The sequence below is a fragment of the Trichechus manatus genome, unplaced genomic scaffold (genome assembly GCF_000243295.1).
Source record: "Trichechus manatus latirostris isolate Lorelei unplaced genomic scaffold, TriManLat1.0 scaffold00156, whole genome shotgun sequence".
NCBI lineage: Eukaryota > Metazoa > Chordata > Mammalia > Sirenia > Trichechidae > Trichechus > Trichechus manatus.
In genome coordinates, this window is record NW_004444092.1 from 851,082 (window position 1) to 864,214 (window position 13,133).

The window sequence follows — 13,133 nt, forward strand, 5'->3', positions numbered from 1 at the left end:
GATGCCAATGGTTTTTTTTTCCCCCCTAGGTTGCATAAAACTTATACAAGGCATGTATAATGCACTGATGTTGGAAGAAGTGGCACTTGATTCTCATTCATCGTTAGCCCAGGCCAGTCTCCCCAGAGATCCACATCCCATCTTGTCTCCAGTAGTCAGATCTTGTAGATTGCTCCTGCATATGCCTTGTGCCAGCCTCAAGGTCTTATGGATCTGCTGGGCTCTGTCAAGTTTGTGCCACTCCTGGTCCAACAGTGCACTTTTTATACTCCTGGCCCGATGGCCTGGATACTCCATACAGCCATCTTAACTCCATTGCAAAGCTTGCTGCTTCCTCAAATTTCAGTTAGGAGCAAGAACCTTCTGCTCTCAGATCCTCTAACCCTGAGAGCACCAGGTTCTTTCCCAGGAACACACCAGTATTTATAATCTTGCTTCCACTAGGAAATTGCTTTTCTTCCTAGCCTGAAGAACAAACTTCAATTTTCAGTGGAGGGTAATGAGTAAGGAGGAAGTGGATCTGTTTGATTTTTATTTTTTTCCAACGAAATCTATTATATGTTAGGTAGAATGTGTTTCCTAATTCTTCAGACTACTGCTTTTGATACACACAATTTAAGCTAAAAGGAAACAAAACAATAACAAACTTTTCAGATTAAAACTATTAGCTCTGCCAAATTTTTTATGATTTTTTTAATTTGTTTGTATCTGTTTGATCTGTCAACAGAACTATCACTGTGCTTTTAACAATTTTGTCTTGTTTTTATGCTACTTTTTAGTTTAAATATTGAGACAATGTTGACTGATGCATAAAAATTCATGGAAATTTATAACATCATTCTGAATTTTACTCTTTGTCATTATAAACTGACAATTATAAAATAATTAAAGATCCCTTTTAATAGTTTCCTTGAATTTAGCTTTGTCTGATTTTAATATAGCAATCCTAGGTTTCTGTTTATACATGTTTGCTTGACATATATTTTGTCAAGAATTTCTTTCTCCGTTCTTTGGTTCTGTGGTCACAGATACCGGATACTGAAGGCCGTAGTTACCTAAGTCAGGGGAGAACTACATGGTACAAAGAAGTAAATGTGAGTATGGAGCAGTGGGGGAGGGGGGCACGGACTTTTAAAAGGCCCCACCAACAACGACTGCATGAGAAACACATGGCATAGTAACTTGTGGGCTAGAGAAAATGAAGAGCAACCTTTTAAACTCAACTAATCCCTTGGTGTTTAGAATTCATATAGAGTGGAATATTGTAAATATTTCAGATTTAAACACAGTGTGATTTCAATGTTAAATTCAGTTTTGCCTAAAATTTTGGGGGGAAATAGAAATGTGGACATCAGGTACAGATATGAATGAAGAGAGATTTCATAAATTATTTCTAAAAGAGTAGAATGTGAGCATCATTCTAGTTAAACCAATGGAGTATATAGTTTGTCTCCACACACTTCACACAGGGTTTCTCTTTAAGAGTGTTCATTTCAAACACTAGCAAAACACGAGTAAATGATAAGTATTAGTTTTACTGTCATAATCAGAAGGCAAGGGTAAACTTCAACAGCAGTGAGAGTACTGCAATCCTTGTTCGTGCATAAAGCTGGGTCTCTAAGAAATTTGAGAAAATAAAGCAAGAAAACAGTTACAATTTTTTTTTTTTTTTTTTTTTGCTGTGTTTGCTTTAAGAATAAGATGTGGCAGGGAAGAAAAATGAAACACATCAGAAGAGAGGATTGAGCAATCCTTCCAAATCTCCCCAGCAGATTAAGCTTTATGCAAACACCTTCCCATGTTTTTTTTTGTTTGTTTGTTTTTTGTTGTTTTGGTTTTTCCTCTGTGACAAAACCCAATTCAAAGCTTATAGCAGTGGGAAGAAAGAGACATTATGAAATGACATAAAAAGAGTTGACTGAAGACCACATTAAATTTACTTGAATCATTTTTGAAGGGAAAAAAGGTCACGTGGCTGAAAGTTTCCTAAACACATAGTAATATTTCCCTGAATAGATTCCTGTGCAAGGACTGGGTAATTCAGAATTGCATAATAGCTCTATTCATCCTTGACTTACAACTTTCATACTTGGCAAGCTCAAAGACATCTCTGGGCCAAAACAAAAAAAATGATTTCATAAAAAGTGGTCTAGGGAAAGATACTGGCTTCTACAATAGCAGATTGGCATGGGCATGCACGCTGCCGAGCTGGGTTTGGCCCGAGCAGGGGCCAGGACTGGAATTTGCCACAGGATTCTGAGGAGTCCTGAACAAATAAAAAAAAAAATCGGCTACAGAAAAATAAATGAATGACTGATTCATCTCTCCTGCACTTAATGAAACTATGCTGTGGTCATATTGAATGTGCTCATTTTATGTATAATTTTTTCAATAAAAATGAGCTTAATTGAGAGTAATAGAAGGAACAGTGAAACCATCCAGCTCTGGAGTCATAGAGACAGAATCTGATTCCTCCCTCTGTCCTTTAAGAGCTGTGCTATTTCAGGTAAGTTACTTAATGTCTCTGAGCATCAGCCTCCTTGTTGCAACATGGGCATAATACTAGCACCTAGCTCATAGACTTGTGATGCTGAAATATGAGAACACATATCAAGTGCACAGCAAACGGCACATCCTTAAATCTTTAGGAAATATTAGCCATCATTATGAACTTCCACCCCTTAGTCTTCTGGGTGAGGGGATAACAAGGGACAAAAGCAATTTGCTTAGCTCTCTTAAAAAGTTTGTGAAATCTTTTCAACCTGCTTAGGAGATGCCACCTGACCATGCTTTCAACTTTTATAAAATGCAAAAACAGAAGTTCATTTTGATAAACCAAACCCGTTGCCATCAAGTCAATTCCGACTTATAGCGACCCTATAGGACAGAGTAGAACTAGTAAATCTAAATTTCAGAAAATTGACAAGATGAAGGTTGACAGTAACAGAAACAACAGTAGATATTTTATTTTGGGAAAAAAGGCTTATTTGACAATAGTTACATTCTAACAACTTTCTTGCATTATTTCTTTAAATAATCATGAACACAATAGCCAAAGTTAGCCCTGTTTTTGATTCAAGGAATCTGATGATCAGAGAGCAGTAATATTTTAGTTGTCTTTGGAGTCTTAAGATAGAATTAGGAAATAGAAAGCTAGTGCCTGTCAGGTGGGGATGCCAGCAGATCTGTATGTCTAATTAGCTGGTTAGACACTGGGGGAAATAATGCCTGGCCTCTAGAGGGAACAGCAAGCCACTGCAGACATTGATGGAGGGTCTCTCTGCCTTTTGCAGCCATCACATCTTGGAACTTTAGAGTCATTCCCTAATCCATCGCTGATAAAAGACGTATTCATACAAATGCAGAATAACAAATATTAAAGTGCTATTGGAGGGCAGCGGTGGTTCAGTGGTAGAATTCTCGCCTTCCATGTGAGACCCAGGGTTTAATCCCCGCCGATGCACCTCAGACACAGTGACTACCAGTATGTCAGTGGAGGCATGCACGTTTCTGTGATGCTGAACAGGTTTCAGCAGAGCTTCCTGACTAAGACAGACAAGAAGAAAAGCCTGGTGATTTACCTCCAAAAGTCAGCCAGTGAAAACCCTATAGGTCACAACAGTCTGATTCTGTTGTGTGGGGGGGCACCATGAGTTAGGGAGGCCAACTCAAGGGCAACTAGCAACAACGACATGGTGCTATTGGTCAGACGTAGGACACTTGGCCAGGTGCATGGCACTAAGTAGTTTCCTAGCTATAGACTGTCTAGACTTTGCTCTCAGTACAAATGGAAATTAAAACTCTCTCATTATGGGATTTCTGTTTTTGCATTCTAGTAAAATAAAAAATAGTAGTAAATTTACATAAAAATATTTCTAATATTATTGGATATAAAACATATTGCTACACCTTAATTTTGAACTAAGAAAGATTGCTTTCCTTATATACCCAACTGGGCAATAAATAGTTCTTTGATACGCACGGGACTCCTGAGAAAAGCCTAAACTTGAAACCAGTTTTTCACAATTTGATTCAGGCTATTGATTTACTGAATTTTTGTCATGTACAAACTCGGTAACTAGTAATCACTTTTAGGTAATGTTTTTAAATACTTAATTTTTGAAGGCATCTACTGATTTGCATTTTATTTAAATAAAAAGTAAAGATAAATAATAAATATAAAATAGATAAATAGGTTGATAAGTGAATAAATAAATAATGATAAATAAATATCTGAAACTGGTACATCAACTAAGTCTTTCATGGATTTCTAAACACAGCCACTTGAATTTGCTTCGGGCTAAAACTTGGCATTCCAAGTTGGTGGTGGAGATGCAAATTGCTTTTCCAAAGAGCTGTTTATATTGGTTAAGTTGCTTCTTAGATGTAAAGCAATGGGAAAAGGGAAAAAGAAAAATACTTTTTCCAGGATTCTCATGATTTTTTTTTTAACTATTTTGTGCAAAAATATGGCTTACAGTTTATTGCTGAAATGTAGGAACCTGAATATTCCCAGTGTCCACAGTTTTAAACTTAACAAGTTTATCTCAATTGCTCGCAGAATAATCACTTTCAGAACTTTAGTACCTGTACCTTTAACAGTTACTTTTCTTCCTCTTATGCAGAAAAATTCTCACAAGAGCCATGGACCCAAAAATGCATAACTGAAACAATAGCATGACAATTCATTGTTTTTGTCATAAATAGGTATCATTTTTCCTCCATCAGTCAAGAAGCTTTAATTATCTCTGCTTTATAAAATTTTAATTTTACTGAAACATTTCAGAAAAGAACAAAAGGTGATGGCAAACTCATGTTTTTGTCTGATGCTATCTATTTCCACTTGGAAGGTTTTCTCCATATCTTAAGAAAGATGTGAAATATTTAAGATTCGGGAGAAGGTTCTTTCCTTAGTGCTGCTTTAAGTTTATTTTTCTCAAATAACATAAGCATTTTCTGGCATAGTTAAAACTTAATTAATCTGTTTGTTGAAGTAACAGATTTGTCTAATAAAAATTTTAATCCGAACTTTTGAACTTTCCTATTAATAATCTTCTTTCATCTACTTCCTTGTCTACAACAGGAAGCATATATTGATTGCAAATTTTTTTTTTTTGTGGATCAAAGTTCTACATCATAATTTTTCTATATTACAGATGGAGGTGTTGATGATGTGGGAGTTTGAGATAAGTGTGTACAGATAAAGAATCCTGAGAGTTTGAATTTTTAAAAATTGAGATCTTTGTTGGATGTCTGCTACATGTTTTATTCTTGTTTTGCTTTTCTTCTAAAGAAAAACTACAGAAAAAAAAATAATTTAATTCATTGAATGTTAGTTATTTAGCTATGTCATGTATTTTTTTAAAAATGTGAAAAGCAACATTTCCTGGGGAAATTAGAGAGCAGGGGACTGGGAGGTGGTGGAGATTGAAGCTTATTTTCTTCTTACCCTGAAGGCTGGATTACAAAAAGACAGATCAGATCACATAAGGAAAGTCACAGTCCACTAATCAAATGATCTTAAAAATATAATTGATTTTTCCCTTCTCACTGACTCTTCTGTTTGCCAAGAGACAACTCCTAAGTGATCACTTTGATAAATAAACCCCAGATGGCACAATTTCCCTGTGGCAAGTATGTCCAGCAGCTGGAATTCCTGAAGCTCTTATAGCTTGATGTGCCACAGAGAGTCTGTTCTAGCATTAGTTTCTAAACTCCATGGGAAATTAATTAATATATTGATCTAAATGGTTGTCTGGATACATTGGAAGATTTTGAAAGATGGACGTTTAACAGAAAGATGTCCCTCTGATTTGCAGTTGAAGAAACTGTTGTGTCAAATTAGTTACTGAGTTCTCACTCTGACAGTTTGTGTTTTTGTTTTCCCTATAGTACTTCCATTATTTTCATATGAAAACTATATATATTATTTTCTCCATGTCTTATCCCTAAGCAGAATGAGGGGAATACGATAATAGGGTGGTGTTCTTAATTTGGCTTCTTGGTTAATCACTGAGAGTCTTCATATTCCAACACCAAATTTGTTACATATCTCTTATGTTTATTTTGCTGGAATTGTGCACAGCAATTACAAAGAAACCTTAATGTCCATAAATAACGTTATATAGATAAGTTGACCCCACATGGTAAAGGTAAATCTGGTGTTGAAGCCCTCCACTGCTATTCCAGTTTCCTCAGTTGAGTCATTACAGCAGAATCAGAAAAATTCAGCCACAATTTTCAACCATCTTGACTTTCTTTTAAAGACAAAAAACTACCTTCCCCTCAGCCCCCCTGCTAAATAAAGACTCTGTACATGAAAAATTAAATTAGTTATAATTAATTTAGGAGATCTCATTTATCCCCTTACATTCATTGATTTTTTTTTTAATATTCTTGAGTAACTAGTATGACAGTAAACCAAATATGTGTGCAATGTCGTATGCCACAACTGTTTTCCAGGCTTGAGACTGAAACTCTTTAAGTTGTTTGGCCTGGGCAACTGACAGCAATTTAGATAGCTCTGTACAAACTTACAGATATGAGATGCTAAGCCATGACAGTATTCCAGTACATTCTTCTTGTCAGAACCATTTAAATCACCATCTTACACGAGTACGTATTGAAACTCAACTTTAAGTGTTTTATTTTTATGTACATTTCATTTTTGTCCAGAAATAAAATATCTAAATACAGACAGACTGTAATGTATTATATGTATATCTTTCAACAATACTTGAGCTGAATAAATGCTTTGTACATTAAGTTTGTCTTTTTAATGGCGTTCACAGCTACATTGATAAAATGGATTCCTCAAATCCTTTTTTTTTTCTTTTTTAACCAATAACAAGCAGAGAGACAAGTACAAGTTAATATTAATAAGCAGCTCAAATAACACTTGGTTAAACTATGTACAATACAAACCATTCATACAAATGAAGACTAGGATATTGAATTTGTTACAATATGTGTAGTAAAGATAAGACAGACACTTATAACTTACATGGTGTCTGCCAGGCATTTCCCTTAATGATCAGAACTTGTTTTAAGCGGTCTCAGCTGGTCTCAACTTCGCAAAAGTCCAGTGATTGGTGATAAAAGCTGTAATCCCAATGTCTGCCCATGTGTAAATTCCAAATGTTTGCTCATCTTTACCGAGAACGGGCTTCCTCCATAGAAAAAAAGAGCCATCTTGTATCACCTTGAATGTGACTACTGTATGCTGGAAAGAAGTTACTACACTTTGTTTTGTTCATAAAATAAAGAATACAGAGCTCTAAAGACACATTTTTCCATTTTAACAAGCATATACTCCTACAGTAGTATTTACCAGGACAGCTACTCCAAGCAGTAGGAATGCATGAGTGGGGATTATTGATTGCTATGTACTCAAGACTTTAAAAGAGATTTCCATAACAGTGAGTGTTAGAAAGCATTCTCTGTTAATCCTTTTGCTTGATGATAGTTTATCCTGAACCATTATGAGTCAGACAATGAAAGCCCTCTCAACAGGAATCATGATAGATGCAAGCTGAAATGTGTATGGATGTGTGTTTGTGTGTATCTGTGTGTAAGAGCATGTCTTTAAGTGTGGCTTTAAAATCTGTGGTGATTTACAACTATACTGAGAGATGAAGCTAACTGGGCAGAAATGACATCAGATTGTTTTCCACTAGCATATTTGCAGCCAGTTGACGAGAGCAGCAGTGTAGACACATTCCAGGCAACAGATGTGACCTTCTTCTGTGAGGTAACAGCCCTGTCATATGACCTTTGATTCCTCAGGCTTCAGTCTCACCCCCACATTCATCCTCATCCCGAGGGAAAGTAAGGTGTGTCGCTGTGATAGTTGTAGTCAGGGCACACTTTCTGTACTAGTTTATAATCGGTACTATAAAAGGAAATGTAAATACAGATAACCTTAAAGGGCTTGGAGCAGAGCCAGGACACATGACTTTGGGTCTGCTCCTGGTAACAGGTTTTTGAAGGGTCATAGTTGCAGAGTGTGTTCTTGGTGGCCTTGTCAACCTTTTCATATTCAATGCGACAGTTAAAGGACTTGGAATCTTTGGCATCAATCACCGTTTGTTGTGCCAAGTCAAATTCCACTATTTTCGTTGGGGGCACCAAGCTGACAGATACATTCCCTTGACCAGTGGAATTATGCCTGAAATAGACACTAAATGTCCCATTGCCATGATCTACAATCTTTCCAGTTATCAACAGATTTAGCTTCACTGTTTTGATGTTGGAATGAAAATCGCCCCACCCAAACATTTTCTTAAACTTGCCCGTCTTAACAATGGGCCTTCTCTTGGCCCTGGGCCGAGGCTCTTGAAGGTCTGTGGAGTTCCTCAGCCAGTCCCAGAGGTCTTGCTCAGAATAAGGTTCAGGGGTGTCATATCGCAGGTCCAAATCTGTATCATTTTCTTTGCCACGAAAAGTCTGTGACAGGAGTCGGCTGATAGACAGGTCTTTGCTGCTTTCTGTCCATATGTGCTTTAGTGTGGATTTGTTGCTTACTGATTTTAGAAGTTCTGACTTTCCACCGTTTGTTAAATTGGCACATGTGACCTGAAAACAGAACAGAAAAACAGCATTTACATCTCTGCAGCTGAAGAAAACACCCAAAAAACAGATACAAGCCCTTTCTCAGAGGTTTAGAATGAAATAGTGGTAATTTTTTTAAGTCTCTTCAGCACCTGGTCAGTAAATATGAAAAAATAATAAAATACCACTTCTATTTTTATTTAACCATAGGGAATGGGAGATGAGGGTAGACAAAACCCACTAAACATGACCCAAAGAGCTATATAAAAACTGACTTTGGTGGAGAAAGACCATAATACATAAATAAAGCAAATCAAATTCCAAACAAAGGTAATTATTCCTTAGCACCAAAATCCAAATACTATGGAGACCAAATCTTACATATCATTATATCCTTTTTCCACATCAAAATTACCATAAGCTTTAAAATTGTGTAATTATCAGAAATATGCCAGGATCCAGTACTTTTTTCAGTTGTCCACATTACATATTAGAAAAGTTAGTTTTGCAAAGAGACTGTAGTATATTTTAACTGATCAAAACAAATAACAACAAACACCAAACAGTAACAGCAATAAGAACATGTTTATTAGCCCCTATTATAAACTAGGAACATTGTGTATAAGATGTAACTCTTCATCTTGGCTCCTGGTCTAGAAAACAGGTGCATAGATTAAAGCATCTGATATACAATGTCCAGACAACATGTGCTCAGTGACAAAGAGGTCACTTCAACTTGGACTATGAGAGTCACATTCAGGAATTATTCTCCTGGGACAGCAGTCTTGCCTCTTTGGATAGAACTAGATCCTGGACTAGACCAGAGATTCAGAAGAACCAGTATCCATATAGCCTTATTGGCCTAAAGTGAAGGTGGTGACTTCCAATTCCGATAAGAAGGGATTAAGGACAGGAGGGAATAAAGCCAAGGACCCACGAGGACCAAACCAGACAATACAGATATATCCCGTAAGACGTGAACTGACGGTTCTAGGGTAAGGCTGCTGAAGGAAGTCCCCAGCTGCCCTATTAAAAAACCAAGACTCACAATAAGCTTCTATTTCCAGGCCCCTCGAGAATCCGTTCAGAGTACTGTCGTCTCAGACATAAGCCTGGCTATCAGTCAGCAGTCTTGTTGGACCCTCCAGTCTCCCTCCAAACTGTTCTAAAATGAAAGGTCATTCCTGGGGGGCTTTTTTTTCAGGTCCAACAGAAAACACAGCTGCATTCTAGGGGCTTCTCTATAGACTGAAATTGGCTCATTTATTTAACATCTTAGCTGTACAGGCCTCTTGCTAGGATGCAACCCTGGCCTGAGAACAGCGTTTCACTCAGCCACTTGTGTTGAGAGGACTCTAGAACAGGCTCAAGCGAGTAAGAGCATGAACTTTAGATCCGCTCTAATATAGGCTGTGCTCTAAATGCTGTATCATTGACTCCCACGTTTGACTTCAGATTTTGCATCTGCCTTGCGCAGCTCCTCCCTTCCCCCAATGAGTTACAAGGACCAGTCTTCTCTCTCAAGCTTTGTATTCTCCTACGCCCGTTTCCTATCTTTCTAACATTCCTCCACAATTGAACCTAACTTCCCCATGCTGTTTCCTGGTATTGACACTCACATTTGTTTCTGACTCTCCTTAGTCTAACACGATGCCTGAAGTGATGGTATCAGTACTGTCAGTTGCCTTTAACCCAGTGGTTTGCAGCTAGGATGGGGATGGGACTTCGCCCCCAGGGGACATTGAATAATGTTTGGAGATATTTTTGGTTGTCACAACGCGGCAGTACTACTGGCATCTAGCTGATAGACGCCAGAGATGTTGCTGACCAGCCTACAATGCACAGGACTGCACCCACAACAAATAATTATTTGACCCAAAATGTCAATAGTACCGAGTTTGAGAAACCCTGGAAGTTTAGCCCCAAATAAATTCACTGCATAGAAGAGGAAGTGAGGTTTTGTCATAGGTTTATATTCCATGATTGCACCCTGAAAAGCCAAGACTGCAACACTGGGTAGGCTAACAGAAAAGATCCGTCAACTATTTCAGGCTGCTACCCTGGGTTCGGCTGAATCCACTGTGATCCCCAGTGCAACAATGATGCCTTCATGGAAAGACTCAGAGGGCTGTTGTGTGCTGAAGTTAATGAAGGAAAGGCAAACACTGACCAAGGGGGAAGCAGACCTGAGGGATGGGATGAGGATCAGAAAAAATGGACAGATTATGGTGGGGGCAGAGTTATTTGTAAGGAAAGCACAGACCACCCCATGCACACAATCACTCTTTTACCTCTTTAACAGATCACCTACCCAAAATGAACAAATGCTTGTGTGGAGTCAAAGATGGCTATCAGATGGGTCATTGCTGATCTTGGAGAAAATACCCGGAATTGAGAGAAGGTTTTAAGAGAAATTTGCTGCCAAATTTCTTTTAGTTTTAAGTGATTCCCTTTCGCTTCTGCTCAACCCTTGCGTTGTTCTCTCTCCTCTCTTCTCCTGCCCCCAAACTATTTCCTGTTTACACATTCTTTTCAAGTCAAAACATCTTTCCAGAAATGGATCACACTCATGAAGTATAAATGACTAATAACTGCAAAAATGGTTGCTTTAACTAAAATAATTTTGTCTTTTTAGTAGGACTAAACCTTAAGTCTCAAAGGGATGAAATTTAGAGGAAAATATTTTTTGGACAGCGGGATTTTATTCAGGAGTATATGGGTTTTCTTAGGGGAGATTCATTAAATCTCCGGTCTATCATTTCTGCCTGATAATAAAGCCAGTTCTCGATAGGGCAATTTTTACTCTAATATCAAAAGCATCACCTTTAGCCATTCAATAACCACTATTATTTTCATTACAAAACCAATAGAAACAATTAAAATTCTCCTCCTAATTCACTGGAGGAAATGTACTTCAAAATACATTATTTTATTTTCCTTTTATACAGAGTAACAATATAAAATTAAAAACAAACACTAGTTGGTAAGAGTAATCCACATATTTTGGTTTTGGAGTTGGTTTTTGTTTTGAATAAAATCTAACTGGCCTGTCAAACATCCAGATTTGTACTTGCCTACTTTTATATTGTCCCTATCACAGCACCTATATTCATCCCTTAGTATAAAAGAAATTCATATCCTCTTCTCATTTTCTGACAGTGTATAAATGGTTCCCCATTCTTGGAGTGGCAAGAAGGATAAATACAGCCATGCATTTAATAGCTTCTTTGTACTCGTATCTCAGCATCAACACCATGATCAAGGAGAGGTGCTATAATAAGATGCATCCATGGTGCACTGGCTAATGAAGCAGCAGTAAAGTTAAGTTGTTCCAAAGAAGAAGGGGAAAAGAGACTTAGATTGCAATATAGTCGTGGAATATGGGCAGCGAAAGAAAAAACTGTGGAAGTGGGGGGATATGATTTCACGGAGGAAGCCCCAATACATTCAAAAGAATGCTAAGACTCTGACAGGCAGGCAAGCTTCTGATTTTCAGGCTGAACAGAAATTATTTAGTTCTAAATTATAGTCTCCATAGCTATAGTGATTATGAATGTGAGTTCTGGAGTATGACGTGGGCAAGTTCCTTAATTTGTTTAAGCTTCAGTTTTTATCATTTGGAGAATCTGAGAATCATACCCACCTCTCTCACAGGGCTGGTCTGAGGACTAAATGGGGCACTTTTTTTTTAAAGCACCCAGGATAGTACCTGGAGCATGGTGAGTACTCAAAATTACCACTGCTAGCTATTATCACGATCAGATATTTTTACATCTGAATTCCACCGGGTAAAATTTTACATAAATTAATAACTTATAATAGGATTTTAGAGCAGAAAGCCTTTTTTGTAAGAAAATCTCCCTTCAACATAACCAAAAACCCAAGGCAAACAATCTAAAAAGAAATCATATCTTTTTGAATGTGCTGTTGTGACAATTTTAAAAAAATATGGCAGGTTGAGGACGTAGTAAAACAAGTTAACAAAGGATGAGCACAAGGTCACCTATCAAACAGCTCAGCTGCCAAATGCAAAGGATTTATGTACCCTCAATGGTGTGATGTGAAAGGCTTCAAGTGGTGCTGCCAGCCAAGAAACCTCTCTGGAACATTTCAGTTCAGGCACTGAATTGAAGCAGGTTTCAGCTATAATCATTATCAACACTGTCTTGAATATTCTCATTCTCTCTTCCCTTCCCTTTCATTTATGTTAGGAGAGGAGCAGGGCAATGTCCAAAACAGAACATCAATCATGAAAGGCCAGGAAGGGTCCTTAGGAAAGTCCCCAGATCTGTTCAGTATAAACAACCCCAATTTATTTTATTAATTCAATAGCTATACAGTGAGTCTCTGCTAATATTGAGCTAAGCAATAAAAATACAAAGGTAAAGGAAACGAAATATAGGCTTTGACCTCAAGAAGTTCACAGTCAAAGGAGGGATCACGTAAGCATATAACAGTGAGATGACCAGCACCGTCTATGATATTCTAGGAGTCATGGTCAAAGTCAAAAGGCAGAAATATATGACAGATGTGGTGATCCTTAGATCTGGGCAATCTAAGAGGCTCAAGATTTCAAAAGACAG

General features: G+C 37.5%; 1 protein-coding gene across 1 annotated transcript in view; it reads right to left on the reverse strand.

Moving 5' to 3' along the window:
• Positions 1–6,620: 6,620 nt before the first annotated feature.
• Positions 6,621–13,133, reverse strand: part of NXPH1 (neurexophilin 1) — a 346,034-nt gene continuing 339,521 nt past the window's right edge. Inside the window, exon 3 of the mRNA XM_004386119.3 lies at positions 6,621–8,574. Within this exon, the coding sequence (XP_004386176.1) occupies positions 7,813–8,574 (762 nt within the window). The 3' untranslated portion in view covers positions 6,621–7,812. The remainder of the gene's footprint in view (positions 8,575–13,133) is intronic.